Consider the following 21,837-nt stretch of genomic DNA (forward strand, 5'->3'; position numbering starts at 1 on the left):
GAAGTTTATTATAGAATTCTGTCACAATAAGGCCAGAAAATACTGCCTACATGACCTTAAATGGCTTAATATCTTCAGTAAATGCTACTAATCCCAATATGAGGTCACTAAAGCCCAAGTTATAAGTTGTGCCTTACAACTACAACAGAATTCTGACATGTTGGTCAAGCTGAATTTATGCTCGATGTGCTGTAAAAACATGAAAACATCTGTGGCCAGCCCCTCATTATACCACAGTGGGAGGTAAGGGGGTGCAGAGAGGTTTGGGTTCATTCATACAAACAGTTTCACCTCCATTGGCCCTTTTTTTTAAAAAAAATGCTGTTGTTGGCGTTTGTGTTTCCAGGACCAGCTGAAGAGGTTCATGGATATCACCTTTGAAAAAATTCAAAACACAGAAAGAGCACTAGATGTGCTGAAGAAATTTGAAAGGTAGTGCAACACTAACACCTTCTTAGCATATAAATTGTTGAGCTAACTTTGCAACATACGTCAATCCTGGGTCATTGGCTTCACCGTCCCAACAAATTATTTAACTATAGGTACATTTACCTTGCATTCTCCTCTAAACCAGTCAAACACAGGTGCATTCTGATACATTAATTCCACATTTCTTTTTGCACATTTCAGCTCACATCATGTATTAGCATGTCTAAAACAAAATAAAGCCATTGTTACTATTTACGAGCGTAATATTAGTTTAGTCTATTTTCGAATTCACATGAAATCTGACTGTATTTTTGGACTCACTCGAAACAGACTGGGCATCCCAGATCTTGGCATTGACGAGAAGTATCAACATATCCTGCTGAATTATGGCCGGGACATTGAAATGATTTCCAAGATGTACATGAAGCAGAAGCTGGATCCCCCCATCGGCAGAGACTTGCCCCCTGTAGCTGGTCGGATCATGTGGGCTCGGCAGCTATACAGCCGGATCCAGGTTCCCATGGATCTCTTTCAACAGGTAATGTTGAATTTCTGCCTCTATTTAATTTGGCCGTTTTAGATTTAATCTAGAATACAAATGTCAATGCATTTCCCTTCAAAGTTTTTCAGTGTCATTCCATCCCATGCAGCATCCAGGAGTTCTGTCCACACCGGAGGCGAAGACGATCATCAGGAACTTTAACAGAGTAGCAAGAGCCCTGTTGGAGTTTGAGATCCTCCACCATAGCAACTGGATGACAACGGTAAAGGGAGAAACAGAAAGAAAATAGCACATTTGCCTTAGGAGCATGCATATGAACAATGGATATTTATGGTTTACCACATGTATGGTGACACGTGTGTTTTCTATCATTTTCTTCCCACCTGTTGCTTTCTCCTATTTTTTTGTCACTATTTTACTGTTTCTTAATCCATTTTTTCCTGTCTACCTCCGCCCTCTCCATTCTCATCTTTCTCATAACCCCCACTTAACCCTCTGGCCCTCCTTGATGCCTAGATGGAGGATGCGAGGGTCGGCTTGAAGGCCTCTCTGCTGGTCCGGTCACCAGAAACAGGGGAGCTGTTTGTGAACCTCGACCCAGAGGTTCTGACCCAGATTAGGGAAGTGAACTGCATGATCAGGATGAATCTGGAGATCCCTCCCTTTGCTGCTCTGCTGCAACTGAAACAGGACATCTTCATAAAGAACTACAACAAATTACAGGTGAATATTGCACAGTTTCAAGCACCTGCAAATGCATAAAACTTCAACATGCAAGATAAGAAAAGAAAAACTATATAGTCGGTGTTGTTAGAAATCCACACAAAGTTATAGACTATAAAATGTAAGGCTGAAAATGAGAGCAGGACAGCAGGATATTGTGAAAAGTCATGCAACGAAGGTAATTCACTTTTGAGAATGAATATATCAAATGTAGTAACATCTATTTCATTTCAGTTAATGTTGAGTGAGAACATAAGAGTGCGGGCAAAGATTCAGAGTGCTTTTGAACAGCTGGCCACGCCGCATGTAGCTAAGGTAAGATTTGATTCAAGGTTTAATTCACATCTAACATGCTATTTGTTAATTTTGTAGTGATATCAGTACATTTGGGATCTAATAATATTATATATAACATCAGAAAGAAATTAATTTACAATGAATTGGTAAATTTCTATATTAATAATAGGTTGATGCTAATATTTATATACGGCTCATTAATATTTATGGTAAGGGAAAGTGCCGTATCCGTAGGCCACAGGCTACGGGTACGGGTCCGTATCTGTAGACACTACCTTAATAATAGGTTAACAAATATTTAATAATGTCTTAGAATTCAAATAATTTACTGCATATAGAATATGTTGGGCTCCATTTAATGATAGCTAGTTTGTTTTGATTTTTACGATGCAACAAAGGTTTATAGTTTTTCTTTCCTGATGTTTTATTCTACTTTTTTCTCTTGGAAGCACAAGTGTGTATATATTTAGCCTTAACCCATTGTTAATAAAGCCTCCAAAGCCCCAAAGTAGAAGTAAAGGTAGTCATTAGAATGATTTGTAATGTTTCAACTAAAAAAAAAAGAGAAATGCTACTTATTGCCCACTCCTCTACAGGACACATCAGTACAGTATAAAGTAATGCCAGAATATTTGTGATCCAAACAAAAGAGTGACATGATTTAACTTATTTAGTAATTACATATGATTTTAGACCAGGGGTGAAAGTAGTTTTAAATTCTTGCCGGTACTATTACCAAAACCTCGCTCTAACTTGATGCATTTTAAAATAGCAAAGTTAAAACACAAACAAATAAAAACATATTAATATTTTACTGTAGGCCAATGGAATAGGTAAGAATTAATAACACTTGAAAATACGCAAACTTTTTGCTTTAACACTTGAAATCTCAGGTTTTGCCATGATTTTTACTCCCAGAACTGTGCCAGATGGCTCTGGCTACTATCTATTCATTTTGAAATGAGGACCATTTCTGAGGAATGTGAGCATTGTCCTTGATAATGGCTGGTGATTAACACTTGAAATCCCAGGTAGTGCCTCGTTGTCATAACAAAAGCGTCTGTAAACCAGGGATTTGTGCCAAGTGGCTCTTCTCTGGGGTGCAGAATTATATGTACCAAAGGGCTCAGGGCTGGAATTCTTGAAAGACTGATAAACATTCAGAATACAAGGCTCTAAGAACAGACATGAGGTCATGAGCAAACACTCAGAATGGAACTAAACATCAAAACACATCACCTAAAAGATTTTCCACAGAGGCCTAAAGTAGTTATAGTAGTAGCAGTTAGTTTCTGATTTTCTGTGGTAACCCATATTCAGTGTCCCCGTCTTTTCCTTTAATCAAAGAGGTTATTTTCCTCGCATTATTACTTTGACAAAATTTTTTTGACTGTTTTGTAGTGCTTCTCTCCGTTTTTATTTAAAATATGCATCTGTCGATGATAACCGCTGGAAATCCAGTTTAAAGTTTTTCAGCCAATCACAACAACGTGTGAAATTGACTGCTTGCCCCATCCCGGCACAAGCGGCGCTTGTTGATGTCTATTGACGAGTTGTGGGAAATGTCCCACTGCAATAAATCAAGCGCTCCTACTTGCTATTGGCCATAGCAGTCGCTGTGTTACGGAAAGTAGACACACATGCGCACTCACGTACTGCTGAGGGAACGGTCCATAGCAGGCAGCCGGGCGGCGTACCCATAGATACCGGTGGAAGAGCGGCGTACCACCACCGGATCTTTTCCCGGTACTGCGTACCGCCACCAGATCTTTTGCCAGTATGCAGTACCGGATCGTACCGGCTTACTTTCACCCCTGTTTTAGAGTCAATACTCATTATAAAGGATTTGGATAAAATAATTTTTCCAGTGCTATGCTTGTAACACATGCAGCTCTGACAGAATAATCCTGACTGTGCAACTACAACTCTACTGTACAAAGTGCATCATCACGCCATACATCACTTTCTTGACAGGTGGATGGGGCTATACAGCCAGGTTTGACCTCCCTCAACTGGACGTCTCTGAACATAGACAAGTATCTCAGCCGCATTGACAAGGCTTTGGGTAAGCAAAAAATCCTACAGCATCAATGTCTCACATGCTGACACATCAAACATCCTGCAACTCAGCACTGGCAGTATGTCATCGAATTTACATTAATGGATTTATTGTACACTCTCTGTTCTCACAAGTCTCTGTCTCTAAACTCCACACTTTATTTACACCGACCTCTTCAGTGCTAACCATCTTCCTCTTATTCTTGCCTTCTTTTTGTCCATTTCTGTCAGTCTCTTTACCTCTGTGCCTTATTCTTTTGTGCCTCCAGTCAATCTGGAGCTGTTGATGGACAGAGTGAATGACTTGGTGGAGTTCAGAATAGATGCAGTACTGCAGGAGATGAGTGTTTCTACACTGTGTGTTCTGCCAGAGGACGAACCAGTCACCTGTGAGGCGTTTGTTCAAACCACCAGGGTAAATAAATATAAATATCACTTGTTTCACGTCTTTAAATATAGACCCCAAACCCCAACCCTTAGTCAAAATTTGAAAGATGTTGTGATTACATCTTAGATATCTGCAGAGCCTTTGATCTACCTTGTCATTTCCAACACTTTTCACGCAAATTTGACCTTTCCCCTCATTACTCAAACATTATTTACGTGAATAGTTACTCTTACACAATATGTTCTACTGTATTTACATTTGTGTATAGGACCTGTGCATACGACAAGCTCAGAATCTCCACATGAAGAGCTCCCTGGTAGAGGAGGCTACTAATGAACTGATCAACATGCTGCTGGATTTTGACCACAACCAGAGAGAGGAGGTGGAGAAGGTTGAGGAAGAAAGTTGCACTGAGAGAAAAACTATAGACCACATTGAAAGTGAAGGTATATTAATATGTTCCTATTAAGGCCACATAAGGCACAAAGACAAGGTTAATGTAAAACAGAATTTAAGTACAGATGCATGAAATAATAGAAAAGACAGGACAGAATTGCTTTGAACCTTTTTAGTTTTGCTTTGATTAGTAAAATGAATACTGATGAGTTTATACCCACAGATTATGAAATAACCGACTATTTGAGGGGAACCGTTGCTAATGTTGTTCATGTTCATGTAGGTGAAGATGAGCGCCACTCAGAGGGTCGTCTCTTCAGTCGAAACATGTTGGTCCCTCCTGCCAGCATCGGCCCTTCCTCTCCCTTGATGAGAAAGAAGAAAAAGAAGAGGGACCTGATGGAGGAGGAAGCCCATGAGCTGCTCTGCTACTTCAACCACCGCAACGTGGATGCCCTGCTCAGAGTAACACGCAACACTCTGGAGACGCTACGCAAACGCATACATGCTGCTTCACCCATGCATTTCTCAGGTTGGTCATGTGTAAATGTTTTGTTGCTCTTGAAATGTAAAACCAGTCGAATATCTCAAATTAAAGCTATGAAGTTATACTTAAAGTATTTTGACCACAAACACCATATCAGCAATATTAGGTACCATCAGTTCGGACTTTGTTTTTGCATGTTCTCTTTGAGCTATAAAATATCCATCTTTGAATCCCATCGTGTTGTATCAGAGCTGCTCTTCTCTCTCCCTGCAGCTGGTTCAACCAGCTCAACCAGCCGTGGTGAAAGCAGTGGTCAGCAGGCGATCTTCAGAGTCAGTGTGACCCTCTCCATCCCTAACATCAGCATGGTCCCGACTCTGGAGGAGGTCCAGCGGGCTCTGAACCGAGTCGTTGAGTGTATCGTCAGCGTCAGCAAAGGTGTTGGCCAGTGGAGCAAAGAGAGGATCTCTAAGGTGGGTTTGATGGGATGAAGAAAACATGCATTTGTGACAAGCAATGAAGCTATACTGCTGATAAAGCAATCTCCATTAACTGTGACTGATTAGTCATTTATCTGGAGTGATTATATTTTCATTTTGTGGTCTACCAAACAACCCCTTAGGACTTTTTTCACATTTGAGTTCCATTTTTGCAGAGAAAAATGAATGAAAGACGGATGGCGGCCCTGAAACAAGACAGCTCTGAGAGTGAATTGGAAGATGGAGCAACTACGTACAGGAGTTTTGCTGGTATGAAAGGACATAAGACATTCTGGGATTCATCCATATCGTTTCGAAAATCCAATCAGATCTCATTATGTCACAACTCAAACCCACATTTTCCTATTAGTAGATCAAAATAACATGACTTGATATTGGAAGGAAGACATTTTAGAGCAGCAGTTTTGGCCACATTCTATAAAGGCTAACATGGAAGTAATCAAGGGAAACTCCATATTTATTGAATTCTAAAGTTTCAGAAAAGAAAACTTTTACTTAGATATGTGTATGTTGCATCCACTTACTTACGAACTGCACTTTTATGGATAATAAATTGTTTTTTTTTTACATTTGGATGAGAATCAAGCCTCATCAACTTTTTACAAGATCTCCTTGAACAATCTTGTATTGATGTCTGATCAGAAATAAAGGATTCCAAACAAAAGCCGACAGCATCTTGTCCACCCACTCTGTGTGTATTCTATCGCAACAAACACTCTTCTGTTCTCCAAACTATGTATGTTCCAGACGGCAGCACCTCAGACATTTCAGCATCTGTGATCCAGGCAATCCCATTCCAGGCCAGAAACTACTACAAGAGTGTTTCTGAGAACAAGGAAATAGCCAAGCTGGTGTCTGTTCTTAGCACCTCCATCACCTCCACCAAAAAGGTACATGATGATTAATTAAAGTGTAGAATATGCACAGAATGAATCCAAACGATACAATTTTTTCTTGTAATAAAAAATCCCCATCATGTATGCTTTTTACATTTATATCATATCTCGTCTGGTACAACTGTTATTTTTCATTGTCTGCATTTTAATTTCCACCATCTCCCATAAAGAGAAATTAGCTTTTAATCTTATCCAAAAATCTACATTTTTCATTTCTGGCACCATCCATTTCCTGTACAACTCCTCTTCTATATCATTGTGCAGGAGGTGGTGACAGCTCTGAATAGTTTCAGCCGTTACCACCACATCTGGAGAAAGGAGCGCAAAGACACCATGCAGAAGTATGTTGGCTAAATGACTGATATTTAGGTCTGATTCTTATAAACTGAAAAAGCAATCACACAACCACACAATTGTTTTTTTTTTTACAGATTCATCCAGGGGAGTCCCTTGTTGTCAGAGTTTGAAAGCCACATTATTTTCTATCGAGATCTGGAGCTGGAAATAAACTCCGAACCAGAGTACATCATTGTTGGCGCCTTGGCTCTATTCACAGGTCAGATTAAGTTGTAAATTTGACATGAACATGAAATTGACTTCAGCCGCCAATCAGTTGCTGATCTGTCTCTTTGTATACCAGCATCCCTAAAGATGTCTCTTACTGCTGAAACCAAGAACTGGATGGTGGACTACGGACTCTACTGTAACAGGAAATATCGCTCAGAAATGGAGCACATCTTTGCTTTTGTAGATGAAGCAGGAAAGAAACTGAATCGCCAGATAAAAGACCTGGATGACGTTCGCATTGGCATGGCTGCACTCAAGGAGATCAGGGAGCGCCAAATATCTATTGATTTTCAAGTTGGACCCATAGAGGTGAATCACAGCATTATGTCTTTTGTGCCATGTAATGAACGACATAATGCACTCAGCAGGAAAGTGTTGTAAGTAGTGTGCATGAAAGAATCTCAGCAGTGCTTGAACGTTTCTGCAGTGTGAATAGAGAGAATGGCAGCAATAGAACATACAAGGATGTAGTGTTGAGCAAAAGCACTGAAGTAGTGCTTTGGAGTGTTTACATCAAATCCTGTACAAGAAGTTCAGTGCCAGTGCAACAGAGGGGTTATTATGAAGGTATTTCAGGTGCAAAATGTTTGAGCACCTGTAACATCGAATTTGTAGTTGTGTCCATTGAATTTGTATGTGTATCAGCAAATCTGGTTTCCCACACTCTGAGTTGTGTACTTGTAAAATCATTTCTTGTATGTGTCAATTTTTTTCTTCCCACAAATACAACACAAAAATACACATTCACAAAATCGTAATTACTGGTGCACAAATCATATTTACAGGTGCACAAATCCTTCTCTACAAGTCACATATTTCAACACTGACACGCTCACATTTTGCACCTATTGTTGCAGCACACTAAGTGCAAAACATACTTGTGCATCTGTATTGTACGAAGTGAAGTTGAAGTGAGAATTTGAATATGTGCAAATCTGAATGTGAACTTGTGCAATAAGTATGTGAAATAATTTACCACGAAAACAGCTGTGTCCTCTAACACACAAACACAAATTACTACTTACAACCACTCGAATCCTCCCCACGAGTCACACATTCTCTGTTTTCTACAGGTGCAAATCAGAAATCGTACTTCCGGTCCCGCTGAGATATTAGGTGCAAAACTACAAAACGATCCGATCCGTGTATAAATTCTATGCTCTGAGATTGACAGACTTTTCGGCCAGTCAGGGAGACGCTTTGCCCGCCCAGCCAATCAGAGGTTTTTATTCCATCCGAGGTCGCTTTACCGACTTCCGGGTGTGGAATTTCACGATGGAGAGAGTGTAGGCTTTGATTTCAATATACTAAGAGGAATGGATAAGTTATTTGAGTCATTGGGAAATGCGCATTATAGAGATTAGAGCAGACCAGCCGTCCAAAACAAGAACTCCCTACACCAGGGGTCGGCAAGTAGATGTGGCTTCGGGCCAAAATGTTTGTAAACAATCGAACAGCGGTAAATTATTTCACATACTTATTGCACAAGTTCACATTCAGATTTGCACATATTCAAATTCTCACTTCAACTTCACTTCGCACAATACAGGTGCACAAGTGTGCTGCAACAATAGGTGCAAAATGTGAGCGTGTCAGTGTTGAAATATGTGACTTGTAGAGAAGGATTTGTGCACCTATAAATATGATTTGTGCACCTGTAAATATGATTTGTGCACCAGTAATTACGATTTTGTGAATGTGTATTTTTGTGTTGTATTTGTGGGAAGAAAAAAAATCGACACAATAAATGATTTTACAAGTACACAACTCATAGAGTGTGGGAAACCAGATTTGCTGATACACATACAAATTCAATGTACACAACTACAAATTCGATGTTACAGGTGCTCAAACATTTCGCACCTGAAATACCTTCATAGTTTATTCTTAGTTTTTACATTTCTTTAATAATTGCAAAATTATGTACGTGTTATTATTTGCACTGTGCAGGCCTGGCAGCAGATGTCTTTCTCCCCTCACAGGAGTCCTATGCCATGCTTCATAAATACGGACTGTCAGTGGCCAAAGAGGAGGCCGATAAGGTCGATACTCTGCGATACACCTGGGAAAAGCTCCTGTCCAGGAGCACAGAGGTACAGAATGAGCTAGTGTCCTTGCAGCCAAACTTCAGAGGAGAACTGGTCACCAATGTGGAGATCTTCGTGGAGGACTGCCAGGACTTTTACCAGGAGTATGAGAAGGTAAAAAAAAAAACGAAAAACAAACGGGGAGACATTGCAAGATTCATGTTCAAAATTCTGCACAAATGGTCTGACAGCCCTCGCAGCCACAGTTCCAACTCCTAGTCAAGCTATTTGTTTAAATTATAACATGTAATTGAAGTAACTGATTAAATTTGACAACAGCTGAAAAAAAACCTCACCTTTTCTTCTCTGCTTCAGGATGGTCCCATGGTGGTAGGGTTAGCACCTCAGGATGCCAGTGACAGACTGATCATGTTCCAGGTTTGTTACTGGTTATGTGAGCTTCTCTGTTTTCTGTGTACAATATGTATACCTGGAGAACTGTATATATGTTTCTCCAATGCAATGACCGAAAGTCATAGCAGCTAAATTAGATATATTCCATACATTGTTAATTTCTGCAGCCACGAAGTTCCTGAACAGATTTCTGTTTTTGCTCTCCCCTTCAGAATCGATTTGACAACCTGTTCAGGAAGTACATCACTTACACAAGTGGAGAGGAGCTGTTTGGACTACCTGTTACCCAGCATCCTCAGCTGTTGGAGATTAAGAAGCAGCTGACTCTGCTGCAGAAGTTGTATGGCCTTTACAACAATGTTATCGAAACAGTCAATGGTTACTACGATATCCTCTGGGCTGACATCCATATCGAGAAGATCAATAATGAACTTCTAGACTTTCAGACCAGGTTGGTTAGATTGTTATTTCTCTTAAAACTGTTCCGCGCTGAGCTGTCCTAACTAGAGTTGACCTGAGTTTAAACTCTAAGTGAAATCGACAGCAAGAGACTTCCAGGAAAGATTATACAACCTGCACTGAACCAGAAACACACAAAAATAGGTGTTATGCAAAACAAACTAGGAAAGTGGCTTTTCACACATATTGATCAAGCTGTTGGGTTGCTACAGAAAGTCTGACCATAACAAGTAAAATATAACCTCAAAACCAAGAGAAAAAGAAGAAAAATCTCATTTGTCTTGTTTTCATAAGTCTGTCCTTGTCCCTTGTATTTGCACACAAAAAATTGCATGAGGATTTCAGTTTTAGAATTCCAGTCCGTGCTCATCTTTACACTCAGTCCTCTACAAAGGAGAGGATACAAAAAAATAATCTTGAGGACAAAATTAATGTTTTATCTTGTCTTCTTGACCTTGAGACACTAGTTGAAAGCTGGAAGCAGTCAGTAGTGACCAGGAGATAATGTGTTGATGCAAGAGTTGAAAAGAAGGAACAAATATTTCATCAGGCAGGAATCCGTTTTAAGGCCGCTGCTTTATTTTATATAAACTGTTCAACTGTGCAGCAGTTATGGTGCATAGACTAGAGAACAGTGTTTTATTAAAGGGATTGTGTCAGACAAGTTGCACACTCTGTCATTTATAACATGAGCAAACAAAATGTCATATTTTGATCAAAATAGAAATATCAGTTTGTAATTTACTCACACCGTTATTTAGATTCTACTTTTCTGTTTTTAATATTGTAAATTGTCACTCTTGAGCATTTGAATTTCAGTTGTTTGTGTTCCTAGGCAACGTGGCCAAACGGGAAGCCATTTGTAAGGCACACAAAATAATCACACAAACCCTGGTGATGCTTTCTGGGTTTTTGCTCCTACATGCTATTGTCAATATGCAGCCAAAGCTACAGGCAAAGTTGCTTCCTTCTTCAGCTCTGGCAACCCAACTATTATTGGTAGATGTAAAATGTTGCTACCAGGCCAATAACACAGGAGTGTTGCCACAGACAATGAATTCATTCAGGATGTTAACTTACATTCAGGATGTTAACTTGCATGTAAAAGTCTGGTTTTATTCATTTTAACAACTCTAAAACAAACCAAAGGACAAAACAAAGCTAAACAGATTCACTGATTGCGATGCGAAAGTCAGTGTGAACAACTGAACATGCTGATGCAGTCTCCAGTAGTATCACTAAAATGTACGACCAGCAGAGATTCATTTACTTCAACAAATAAGCCACAACATTAAAACCGCCAGCCTAATGTGTCATTTTTTAGTAGCCATGATATGAGCGGAATTAATTTCTAGTTAGTAAAACCAGTATTAGCTTTGACTCAAACTATTGCATCCTCTGAACTACAAGGTGTCGAAAGCTGCCTCATGCTCTGAAGGAGTGGCAGGCCTTCCTGGACTTGAAGAAAACCATTGATGACTTCAGTGAGTGCTGCCCCCTGCTGGAACTAATGACCAACAAAGCCATGATGACTCGCCACTGGAAGAGAATCACGGAGGTCAGTGAATCATGATCACCAGCAGGCCACAGTAGCTGTATGTTCCAGTCACTTAAAAAGGAGTCATCATGAACGCCTGCTGTTAAACCTTTACACAGATAATAGCTGTAATTTATCTGATTTTGCTCCCAGGTGACTGGTCATACCTTTGAGGTGGAAACTGATACGTTTAAACTGCGGAACATTATGGAGGCTCCTTTGCTCAAGAATAAAGAGGAGATTGAGGTAAGAGGTCATGCTAGGCTCCTGTGCATCCAGAAAAATGCAAAAGTGTGTTTTTTTTATTGCATGTAACAAATGACAACACTAAACAAGGATGTAACTGTCACATTGAAATAATCCATGGCCTCTAAATGACACAACATTGGAGGAAGTAGAGAAATTTTATAAGTTTTCCATTGTGATCAGTAATTTCACTGATCCTATTCAGTGCAAATTATATATATTTTCAGTTATTCAAGTGTTATTTTCTGTTGTTTTTGATTGTGTGTGATCTATGAAGTTGACTTTCAATGTTTCAGAATTTAATGCCAAAATTAACAAACTATGACTCTATGTATGAAAATAATGAAATATAAAAGTCTCATCATTATCAGTGAATCAGATCTGAAAAACTTCAGCACAAATTTACGTTCTTACTTGTGCCTAATCAAGACTAAATTAGAGAATAATTTACAGCTGTACAACAAAGCATTAGTTCACACTGATGTTATTGAACCCATTAAAAACACTCCCAACTGCAGCTCTAACAAATTTAATTCAACCTAAATGAAGCAACACAAACTCTACATGTGTTTTTGTCACAGTAGTAACAGTAAAGCCTCTAAGTGAATGTGGCAGCTTTATGAAAAATGGAGCTGGTTGCATTTTTATAACAATTTACCCCAGGTTATTTATACATTTGTCATGTTTTACCAAATTTGGGGGTACTTCCACAGGACATCTGTATCAGTGCGGTGAAAGAACGGGACATTGAGCAAAAGCTGAAGCAGGTAATTGCTGAGTGGGACAACAAGACTTTTACATTTGCCAGCTTTAAGACCCGTGGAGAGCTGCTGCTGAGAGGAGACAGCACAGCGGAGATCATCGCCAGCATGGAGGACAGCCTCATGATTCTGGGCTCTCTCATGAGCAACAGGTATGTAATTAGATGAGGGCCATAAAATTCAAATGTTTTGCCATTTTCATTGTGGTAATTGTAGCTGTACACAGCTGTAAAGCTTAAGTGCTGATTTAGCTTGTCTCTCAGGTACAACACCCCGTTTAAAGCCCAGATTCAGAAGTGGGTTCAGAATCTTTCCAACACCACCGATATCATCGAGCACTGGATGACCGTGCAGAACCTCTGGATCTATCTGGAGGCCGTGTTCGTGGCAGGCGACATCGCCAAACAGCTGCCTAAAGTAAATGACATCACAGTGAAATATTCAATTTTTAGTCTACGAACCATCTAATTCTGTGGGATAACTGAAATTACATCATTATCAGGCTTCAACATAACTTCAAACTCATGTTTGCTCTCTTTTCTGCTTACTTTTACAAAGACAGACATCTTATCTGAATTTTCTTTTTTTAATTAGTAATGTCTTATGTATGAGCAGCATTTTTACATATAGAATACAGCTGCCAGAATTAGAAATTACAGTCGATAATGTCACTGATCAGTGTAATTTATGGTGTTGGTGCCGGAGATAATTTCCTTTGTCACATGCACCGTCATGTCCTGTTTGTACAAAACAAATACCTGAAAATTCATCTAGCATTTGAAACAGAACACCAAATAGATCTTTCTGCACAGAAAGTAGATGTAAATAATCAACCTCTGATAATTTGATGAATAACTAAATCAATCATTTTAGGAAGCAAAGCGTTTCTCCAACATTGATAAGTCCTGGGTAAAAATCATGATGCGAGCCCATGAAATGCCTAACGTTGTCCAGTCGTGTGTTGGAGATGAAACTATGGGACAGCTGCTTCCTCACCTGCTGGAACAGCTGGAGATCTGCCAGAAGTCACTGACAGGGTGAGAACACAAAGACCACAATCGTAATCACACCTCGAAACATCATGAAAATTTAACAATGAATATTAAAATTACTAAAAATGAGGAGGGTAGTTGTGCAGACTGTTAATTTTGTTTTCATGCCAGCTATCTGGTTGGTTGTTTTGCTTGTTTACTGCTATGGGACTGCTGCAGAATATTATTTTATTTTTGATCATGTGGTCAAACAGCTATTTGGAGAAGAAGCGTTTGCTGTTTCCTCGTTTCTTCTTCGTCTCGGACCCTGCCCTGCTGGAGATCCTGGGCCAGGCCTCAGACTCCCACACCATCCAGGCCCATCTTCTCAATGTCTTCGACAACATCAAAAGTGTCCGATTCCATGACAAGGTGAATATTTGAAGGAGCTGCTTTGAGCATTGACCTTCTGGCAGGTCATTGTCAAAGAACATTGGCATCATTCAGACCTTCAGAAGAGGCCTACACACACATAATTTACCATAAGATAAAAAGAATAAGCGATCTGTGATTCTAACAAATGAAATATGTGCCGTTTCTCAGGTGTATGACCGTATTCTTGCGGTGTCATCCCGTGAAGGGGAAACAGTGGAGCTGGAGCATGCCGTCACTGCAGAGGGGAATGTGGAGGTTTGGCTCAACGCTTTGCTGAAAGAATCCCAGAAGTCTTTACATAACGTGATCAGACAGGCTTCGCTCATCATCCAGGAGTCTGACTTCCAGCTCATCGACTTCCTTAACTCCTTCCCTGCTCAGGTACATCACAGATGGATTCAAAGACATAGTACAGGAACAGCTGTGGAAAACTTTATTATACAACCCTAAATTGGATTGGAAGTTCAGCACTAAATTGCTGTAGTTTTCCTTCAGCAAAAGCATTTTGAAGGTCTCAGTATATTTAACCATTATGCCGTAATGTAATTTCCTGGATGCAGGTGGGCTTGCTTGGTATCCAGATGATCTGGACGAGGGACTCTGAGGAGGCTCTGACTAATGCTCGATATGATCGCCACATTATGTCTAAAACCAACCAGTTCTTCCTGGACCTACTGAACACACTGATTGATATGACGACAAGAGACCTGGAGGCTGTAGAGAGGACGAAATACGAGACGCTCATCACCATCCACGTCCATCAGAGGGACATATTTGATGACCTGGTGAGTCAGTAAAAAAAAAAGCAAAGAGACATCAGGGCGTCGGATCAGTCAGAAAAAAGTGACACTGGATGTAACCAATACAGTGTACTTCTGTATATTGAATCACAAACCCAGGCTCTTTGTTTTTCTGCTCACGTTTACATCTAATCGTAATCTCCTAATTTACTTCCACTTATTAAAAGTGTGTTAGGGCTGTGAAGTCAGCCGTATCAATAATTGGTACTGCAAAAAGTAAATTCTGTCTAGTACTTTTAATGCTTTTCTTAACGGCATCCAGCTAATATCTAGACCCAGACAAAGGGCTGTTTTTGAATCGCCTCTGTATGCACAGGAAATTGTTGCTTGTCTCCACGGTGACTAGAACAGGTGTAAGGTAGCTTTATTTAGATCATTTTTATTCCTTATTATCATACATGTATGAATATATTCTCCTCCTGACTTTACTCTTGTCAGTATCCCATCCATTTTTTCTTAATATCTTTTGTTGTAACATTCACCTCATTTCCTCTATTTTAATATTTCCTACATATTGCTCCTCTTCTAAACAATTTTTCCTCCTTCCTTGCACATTTCTGTTCAATATATCTGTTCTCATCATCCTTCTGCTTCTGACGCCTGTTCTCTCATCATCTCATAAACGCTTCCCTTCAATTTCTTTTTCCTCCCTTGCCGTCTCTTGTCTCCCACTTCTCTCCATCTTTCTTCTGTCTTCTCTATATCCCTCTCCTTCCCTCCCCTAGTGTCGGTTGCACGTCAAAAGCCCAAATGACTTCGAGTGGCTGAAACAGTGTCGCTTCTACTTCAACGAGGACTCAGACAAGATGATCATCAACATCACAGATGTGGTTTTCGCATACCAGAATGAATTTCTGGGCTGCACTGAAAGGCTTGTCATTACACCTCTGACTGACAGGTAAAGAACCGTCCATTAAAGCAAACACTCATGCAAATTCTCACTGAGGCAGAATTAAAATGGTAAGACCAAAAAATTCACAACACAAGATCATTTATGTTGAAAGGCTTATATGAGAACAGCACAACGTGAGAGTAATTTCACAAAAAAAAAAGATGTTACCATTTGTAAGTAACCAGCAATTTTATAATGCCTTGATTTTGTACCTCATAATAGCAAGTATTCAGAGTGAGTGACAAGAATTTAGTGGCATATTCTTTGTGCACACTAGTCCTTAGAGATCTTCATACATCAGAAGAAAAATACAACAGCAAAAAGCTATTTTATGAAATGGATACACCAGATATGCATTACAGTTCCTAAGGCTGACTAATGAGTGGATTTGAGTAGCAGAGTTACAGAGAGAGCAGTGGGATTGGGAAGAGAATAAATCAGAGAGGAGGAGGAGGCACTCAGAGTTCACAGTTATCATCACCTCTGTCGCTGACAGAAGATATGACTGACAGAGAGACGGAAAGAGAATCAGACAGGCAGAGGGAGGAAGAAGTTCACCAACCACCACTGTCAGAATAACAGATACAGAGATGGAAATATGGGAGGAGACAGACAGAGGGGAATGTGAAGGGACAGCAGCAGGGAGGGAGTTACAGCAGACATCAGACGGCAGCTCTCCAAAGACATGGCAGGATGGCCTTATGGCCGTAGGTGCCGAGACAGCCCTGATTTTCTCTCTGCCATCACTGCCTGACTGAAACATGATCTGATTCATTCCTTTCAGTTAGTGTGGCTTTGCTGTATTTTTCTGTCCTTCATTCTCTCTGCTGCTTTGTTGACGTAAAGGTGTAATTTTTATCACGTGGCAGCAAGAAGATGTCGTTAAACTGACCTCTTTTGGAAATTCTTCTCTATATTAGCGGCCTGATGCACAGCTACACCATGATTTTTTAATTGAGATCAGCCAATGAAAAGAGAAACCAGTGTTCAGAAAGAGGGTCAGGTGTTAGTCCTCCTCCCTGCTGCAGTGCCCTTAAGCAAATTCCTGATTTCCAACCTTCATGTCAGAATCCTACCACATTCATTTTACAGTGTGATAAATGAAATATGAGTGGAAACCTTATTTATGTTTATGAAAATTCCATCTTTAAATTTGTGCTTGTCCACATTTGCTCAGGTGCTACATCACCTTAGCCCAGGCTCTCGGTATGAGTATGGGTGGAGCTCCTGCTGGTCCAGCAGGAACAGGTAAGACTGAAAAATCACTCCTTTATTTTTTGGCACTATGGCACTCGCAGCGTAACGTTTTATAAATAAAGGAACCAAACACTTGGATTGTGCATGAGCAACATGTCACTAACATGGCAGCAGTATGGCGTCATGAAATTATCAAGCTGTTCCAAGATTAAACTCAAGGGTTGCCAAATAATTAATGGGTTGAAGTGGAAAAAGAAAAAAAAAAGAATCCTAGTACATCATTTTATTTATTTTTTAATTTTCTTTAATTTGATAGAAAATTCTAGTTTACCTTCCAGATGTCGTAGTATTTGACAGCTCAAACAATTCTCCAAGCTTGAAGGCCAAAATGTCCTGTCAGGTTTTCTGTCATTGCATCTCCGTTTGGAATGTGAGAAATATACCTTTTGTTATTAGGAAAGACTGAGACCACAAAGGACATGGGTCGCTGTTTGGGAAAGTATGTTGTGGTCTTCAACTGTTCTGACCAGATGGACTTCAGAGGGCTAGGGAGAATTTTCAAAGGTAAGAATGGCGACGCAAAATGATGCTGCAACACTCATGCTAAAAAGGTGTTAGAAACAACAATATGTGTTTAATTTTTATGAAACAATTTAATTTAAAAGCTTAATTGAAACACAGTGACCATAAAGCTGCATGTGTGACTTCAGGTCTGGCTCAGTCCGGTTCTTGGGGCTGTTTCGATGAGTTCAATCGCATCGACCTCCCAGTTCTGTCTGTGGCAGCCCAGCAGGTCGCGATTCTCCTGACCTGCAGGAAGGAACGTCGTAAAAACTTTAGCTTCACCGATGGAGACAATGTGGATATGAACCCCGAGTTTGGCATCTTTATTACCATGGTAAATGACACAACAAGACTAACATTTAAAGATTTCTGTGTAGAAAGTGCTATCGGTTTTAATTATTTATTTGATCGATCAAAGGCGGTGCACGGGAGAGTGAAATATTAGTATGTGTCACCTGCTAAATCTGTTGTATAAAGTCTCTGGGTAGTAAACCTGCACATATGCATCTATGTGCATAAACATAAGAACCTTTAGTTAATATTTTTAAAAAAATGTATTACAAGAAAAAACATTGTTCTTTTAATATAAAGAGCATACCATACATGTCAAAAAATGCATTTTTAAAAAATATTTAATAAGTGCATATGAAAGGAATTGACCTGAACCACATCTTATTTTACAAGCCAGTTTGCACAATATTAAACCCAAGGGTCTGCTTCTTTTTAATATTAGCCTGCATTCATCAGCATAGTTAGATCACTTTATCTCCTTGGCTCAGTTGATGTCCCAAGGCAAGTAATTAAACAGAACAGCTGAATAATTCGCTGAGGGGTGAAAATTGTTTTTAAACTTTTTTCACAATGTGTGTGTGTGTGTGTGTGTGTGTGTGTGTGTGTGTGTGTGTGTGTGTGTGTGTGTGTGTGTGTGTGTGTGTGTGTGTGTGTGTGTGTGTAGACACATATGCATGTAAACGCAGTAATCAAAGGCAGGTTCTGTGGAACAGAGGGTCTTAGTCCACAGGGATTGTAACTTACTGAAGGATAAGGTTTGCTTTTAACTTTAATAACACTCCATTATTAACTTCATCCACAATCATCTTAAATAAAAACAAAGACTCTGCTCATAGTGTGAATGTGTATGTTGCAAATTCTACGCACTTTAGAAGGTTTTTCAGTTTTACCTTATTTACAGCTCCTGCTTTTGTTTTAATGTATAATTAGAACCCAGGTTATGCAGGTCGTCAGGAGCTTCCTGAGAACCTGAAGATCAACTTCCGCTCTGTGGCCATGATGGTTCCTGACCGTCAAATCATTATTAGAGTGAAACTGGCCAGCTGTGGGTTTATAGACAACATGGAGCTGGCCCGCAAGTTCTTCACTCTTTACAAGCTGTGCGAGGAGCAACTCTCCAAGCAGGTAAAAAAGGGAATTCTAAGGGCCCAGTTTTAACCTTGCAAATGCAATGACAAGTGCAAAGTGGTAGAACTTGGGTGCATGAAATGTGAATGAGATGTTGAGTCAGATCAGTATGTTGCATGTAGAACTGTACCTAGTCAATTTGTAGCAGTCTGTCATTTGAACATGATTTAATGACAATAAACACACTGTCTGATCTCCAGTGCTGCAGATTTGTCACCATATGTATTGTGGAAATTGGTGAATAAAGATTTTTAAGTCTTTGACTTGCATCATCAGGTTTTACATGGCTGTCTATAAATTTAAATTAATCTAACATGTTACCTGTGATTGTTCAGGTTCACTATGACTTTGGCCTGAGGAACATTCTGTCAGTTCTGAGAACACTGGGAGCAGCCAAGCGAGCAAACCCCAGCGACACAGAGTCCACCATCGTCATGAGGGTTCTGAGAGATATGAACCTCTCCAAACTGGTTGGTCTAGGAGGAAACCGTAGAGCATCAAATACATGAGATTTTTTTTTAAAGATGTTGTCACGAGGAAAGAATAAATCATTACACATAGAGCAAAATATCAATGGTGGATTTCAGACAAATAATAGGGTTTGCTGGATTTTTTTTAAACGTGCGTGCTTTTGTGTTGGTTAGATCGATGAGGACGAGCCTCTCTTCCTGAGCTTAATTGAAGACCTCTTCCCAGACATCCAGCTTGATAAAGCCGGCTACCCTGAACTAGAGGCTGCCATCGACAAACAGGTGGGAGGGAGTGAATGATGATTTTGTGTTCAAGGAAGAGTGAAATTTCCGAGAAATCCAGTAGAATTCAGTGACGGATGGTTAGAAAGAGAGAGAGGGAGCGTGAACAAGAACAGAGGAAATAATAAACAGAGGGTGAAAGAGAGATAGGAAGAGGCTGAGTAAAATCGACCAAAAGCCTAATGGACTGAGAGACCGCTGTATCTTTTGAGTCACTCTTAAGCGCCTCCAGCTATAACTCCCAAAGGGATAGAGATGGTGTCATTTAACATTTGTGAAGGACCGAACTTAAGAGTCTGTGGAAAACACAGTACAATGGATATGGAAAGTATAAGATACAGTAAAATGTTACGTCTGTATATGACAGCTTTTTGTGCCTGCAATGCATTATATGACTTTACTCCTGCAATATACCTGTCTTTGTGTCTCTACATGCTGCTTCTTTCAATATGCATGACCCTGTGTGTGATTCTGTCAGCATAGTACGTCATACTGTGCTAATGGTATTATCAAGAACACATCATTGTACTTAGTATAGTATAAGAAAGTTGTTACAGTAAATATAGCTGGTAGGGATGCTCAGTGATATGTGGATGTCATTAATGTGGATTCATTTAGGCTTTAGGGTGAACTATCACTGTAATCTGGCATAGTTTTAATTTTTTTATATGTATTTCATATAATTGAAAAGCATTTTTTTATTTGTTATGTCTACACCTGGCAGTGGGTTTTCACAGTAAGAGTAGCCATAATAATCTAGTTATACTATATCGACCTCTGCAATTTACCTAAAAGAACCGCAAATATAAACACAGCAGTTTTAGTTAAAAACCAGTATGATGAATTCCTTTTAGTTGGAACTTCAAATGACTGTTCCTGTATATTTTGCTCCCTCAGGTTGAGGGTGCCGGTCTGATCATTCACCCTCCCTGGAAGCTAAAGGTCATCCAGCTGTTTGAGACTCAGAGGGTTCGACACGGTATGATGGCTCTGGGACCCAGTGGGGCTGGAAAGACCACTTGTATACACACTCTGATGAAAGCAATGACAGGTGGGATTTGGTCCATGCTTTAAGATGTATGTTCTGAAAAAGAGAGGCATATTTTTCTGATAATTTGGCCAATGTTGAACGTTGTTTGCGAGAGACGAAAACGGGGAGAATTTTTCCGCTTGAATTTAATGTGACACTTGCCATAATGCTTTCATCTGTTACTCAGTAGATGCAAATTTATGAACATAACTCCAGAACAAATTGATTTTGTGCATTGATTTTGTGGATTTTGCCTTCGCATGACTCCAGTGAAGACAAACTGGTTCAGTGCTTTTCTTAAACTGAAAATATGTGGAAGGCAGGCAAGCAAATACAGATGATCGACATCAGGAACAAACAGGTTACCACACAGATGAGCAGAACAACATCAGGAGCAAGAATGAAGCAGCAAGCTGATTGGAACCAGGAGGGAGTCAAGAAAACAAATTTCTGAAGTTTCTTATCACTTTCAGATAAATTCAAAGTGGTAGAATATTTGCAGTATGCATAGAAGACAAGATATGTTGATGTAAAAAGGATGGTTTGTATGAAAACTTGAGATCAGAACACAACAGAAAGTTAATACTTAAACCATAGGTACCCTACTGAGTAGATATCCGAATAGATTTTTGTGTGCCTTGTTACATAAAGCTGTATATTACTGAGTTGTAATAGATTTTTTTTATACTTCTGTTAGCATTCTTGATGACAATCTACTGGTTCTCTCAGCATTCACGATCTTTGTCATGAAATTCCTGACAGAACAATCCGAGTGCCTCTTGTTGCTTGCATATTTTTGTATGAATATATTGACGTCATATACAATATACTTACTTTACAAATGCAGAAAATGTCTGTCGATGTCTTCTTCTCCCAGAGTGTGGTGAACCTCACAGAGAGTTACGCATGAACCCAAAAGCCATCACAGCACCTCAGATGTTTGGTCGGCTAGATGTGGCAACAAATGACTGGACTGATGGTATCTTTTCCACGCTGTGGAGAAAAACCCTGAGAGCAAAGAAAGGTCAGAGAAGTTTTATACTCAGCATTAGTTTCGTACTTGGACACAATTATGCCTACAATCCGTAAT

The 21,837-nt window shown here is 39.7% G+C and overlaps 1 protein-coding gene across 1 annotated transcript in view; it reads left to right on the forward strand.

Moving 5' to 3' along the window:
• Positions 1-21,837, forward strand: part of dnah5 (dynein, axonemal, heavy chain 5) — a 103,367-nt gene that overhangs the window by 23,029 nt on the left and 58,501 nt on the right. Inside the window, exons 14-48 of the mRNA XM_051956990.1 lie at positions 347-432; positions 760-967; positions 1,080-1,193; positions 1,448-1,654; positions 1,889-1,969; positions 3,926-4,016; positions 4,279-4,424; positions 4,666-4,843; positions 5,077-5,325; positions 5,554-5,753; positions 5,936-6,029; positions 6,528-6,670; positions 6,941-7,017; positions 7,108-7,232; positions 7,317-7,552; positions 9,226-9,444; positions 9,646-9,708; positions 9,897-10,135; positions 11,554-11,701; positions 11,834-11,926; positions 12,640-12,839; positions 12,951-13,104; positions 13,561-13,724; positions 13,934-14,090; positions 14,262-14,474; positions 14,654-14,878; positions 15,619-15,791; positions 16,963-17,033; positions 17,439-17,546; positions 17,693-17,880; positions 18,768-18,962; positions 19,301-19,435; positions 19,610-19,717; positions 20,615-20,768; positions 21,625-21,771. Of these exons, the coding sequence (XP_051812950.1) occupies positions 347-432; positions 760-967; positions 1,080-1,193; positions 1,448-1,654; positions 1,889-1,969; positions 3,926-4,016; positions 4,279-4,424; positions 4,666-4,843; positions 5,077-5,325; positions 5,554-5,753; positions 5,936-6,029; positions 6,528-6,670; positions 6,941-7,017; positions 7,108-7,232; positions 7,317-7,552; positions 9,226-9,444; positions 9,646-9,708; positions 9,897-10,135; positions 11,554-11,701; positions 11,834-11,926; positions 12,640-12,839; positions 12,951-13,104; positions 13,561-13,724; positions 13,934-14,090; positions 14,262-14,474; positions 14,654-14,878; positions 15,619-15,791; positions 16,963-17,033; positions 17,439-17,546; positions 17,693-17,880; positions 18,768-18,962; positions 19,301-19,435; positions 19,610-19,717; positions 20,615-20,768; positions 21,625-21,771 (5,389 nt within the window). The remainder of the gene's footprint in view (positions 1-346; positions 433-759; positions 968-1,079; positions 1,194-1,447; positions 1,655-1,888; positions 1,970-3,925; positions 4,017-4,278; positions 4,425-4,665; positions 4,844-5,076; positions 5,326-5,553; positions 5,754-5,935; positions 6,030-6,527; positions 6,671-6,940; positions 7,018-7,107; positions 7,233-7,316; positions 7,553-9,225; positions 9,445-9,645; positions 9,709-9,896; positions 10,136-11,553; positions 11,702-11,833; positions 11,927-12,639; positions 12,840-12,950; positions 13,105-13,560; positions 13,725-13,933; positions 14,091-14,261; positions 14,475-14,653; positions 14,879-15,618; positions 15,792-16,962; positions 17,034-17,438; positions 17,547-17,692; positions 17,881-18,767; positions 18,963-19,300; positions 19,436-19,609; positions 19,718-20,614; positions 20,769-21,624; positions 21,772-21,837) is intronic.

The sequence above is a fragment of the Acanthochromis polyacanthus genome, chromosome 12, assembly GCF_021347895.1.
Source record: "Acanthochromis polyacanthus isolate Apoly-LR-REF ecotype Palm Island chromosome 12, KAUST_Apoly_ChrSc, whole genome shotgun sequence".
NCBI lineage: Eukaryota > Metazoa > Chordata > Actinopteri > Pomacentridae > Acanthochromis > Acanthochromis polyacanthus.